The 1,795-nt window shown below is 36.5% G+C and overlaps 1 protein-coding gene across 1 annotated transcript; it reads right to left on the bottom strand.

The window, feature by feature from the left end:
* Positions 1-393: 393 nt before the first annotated feature.
* Positions 394-1,518, bottom strand: LOC117329992 (carbohydrate sulfotransferase 9-like). The gene has a single exon (XM_033888223.1). It carries the CDS (start codon positions 1,516-1,518, stop codon positions 394-396), a length of 1,125 nt encoding a protein of 374 aa, XP_033744114.1.
* Positions 1,519-1,795: the final 277 nt, after the last annotated feature.

The raw sequence follows: 1,795 nt of genomic DNA on the forward strand, positions 1-1,795 counted from the left end.
CATAACGTGAGAAATCAAGAACACATATACATTTATATCCATATCTCTAGAGTCAAAGGTTTTATTTTTATCAAAAAGAATATGTGAAGAGAGCAAAAATATGTGAAAGACCTGTCTTCCCCTTCCTCAAAAACGAGGTCAGACAATAGATTTTTAATTTTTTAATTTAGTCTTATCGTATTATTTAGGCAATGGTTTTTAAGACACTTTTTCTAAATACTGGGGATGAATTTATAAGTTAACCTACGGTGATGCAACAATATAGAGCTATTCTGGCATCGAAATGAAACAAGGAAAACGTGCATTGTGTATGTGATTTATGTTGGTTATAAAATGTGATTATTCACAAAAAAAAAAATGTTGTCATTCTAGGAAAGTAGCATTAAATACCATTCATGTCGGTGGATTAACATCATAACCAAACAGATAAAAGTCCATCTTGTACATTTCTTGAATCTGTGCTATGATACGTTTGGGCATGTCTGCATACGCCTTCACCAAAGCTCGTCTACGTTGTGTTTTTCGTTCTGTGCTTGATAAAGGATGAGTATTCATTGCTATTAAAACCGCCTTAGTGATTCCTTTAGCGTTAACACTGTTTTCAGTCTGAAATGCCGATAACGGAAAGGATATGTTGGATCTAATATAACCTTGTATTTTGAATCCCTCCCATATTTTCATGAAGTAGGCCAGTTTTTTAGTACAGCAAACTCGCATCATTTTACTGTCGTGGGCACCCCACATAGTTTCTATAACGCCCTCCATTGTCTTATTAGTGCCAGATCCATGAAACATTTTCGTAAGCGTTGCCTTTATATCGTTTCTGATGTTCAACTGATTAATGATATACTCTGTATCCCTGGTCAGTGTCTCTTGTTGTATCACATACTGGTATTCCACGTCACACACTCTACACAAAGTGTAAACAGGACACCAGTGACGGTTAATATGGCCTCCTTGCAGAGCTTTTGTAGTTTCACTGTCCAAAAAATCTCGAAAAGATATGTCGTATCCACATTTCCCTGCTTTGGTTATATAAAATCCTTTACCTAATGATTGGGCGAGAGTTTTAGCATTTTGTGGAAATCGCAACAAATAGAATTTGTCTATGAAAGCAGAATATAATCTTGAATAAGGATCGCGAGAAATAACGACCCCCTTTGTCCCGAGAGGCTGGGGATGGGGCGGTAACGTTTTAGTAAGTCCGCTACTGATGCTATGTATCTTACTCCTGGGGATTCCAAACGCTTCATTGGCTGGTAAACCCCTGTCGACAATCAAAAATACAATGGCCCAAAATGTGCTTCCTGCTTTTGCAACTTTACAAACGCTTATGTTAAGATTCATTGATTGAAAGAAAATCGCTTGACCTTGCTGATATTTAATTTTGTAATGATCCTTCTGCTGAGTTTGGTAACACCCTTTCTGTAAATGGTGGGTACGATAATTCCATACATCCGTTATTCCTGTGTCAGCGTAATCGGCTTTCATCTTAATCTGATCATTGGTGAAGCCCATACCTGAAACAAACGAAATGCATCCACATACGTTTGAGTGATTAACAGTCAACTTCTACCTAAATATATACATCCACATACGTTTGAGTGATTAACAGTCAACTTCTACCTAAATATATACATCCACATACGTTTGAGTGATTAACAGTCAACTTCTACCTAAATATATACATCCACATACGTTTGAGTGATTAACAGTCAACTTCTACCTAAATATATACATCCACATACGTTTGAGTGATTAACAGTCAACTTCTACCTAAATATATACATCCACA

The sequence above is a fragment of the Pecten maximus genome, chromosome 6 (assembly GCF_902652985.1).
Source record: "Pecten maximus chromosome 6, xPecMax1.1, whole genome shotgun sequence".
NCBI classification, from domain to species: domain Eukaryota; kingdom Metazoa; phylum Mollusca; class Bivalvia; order Pectinida; family Pectinidae; genus Pecten; species Pecten maximus.

Coding starts and splice junctions, on each gene's coding strand:
- LOC117329992 (XM_033888223.1), bottom strand. CDS start 1,518: ATGGGCTTCACCAATGATCAGATTAAGATGAAAGCCGATTACGCTGAC.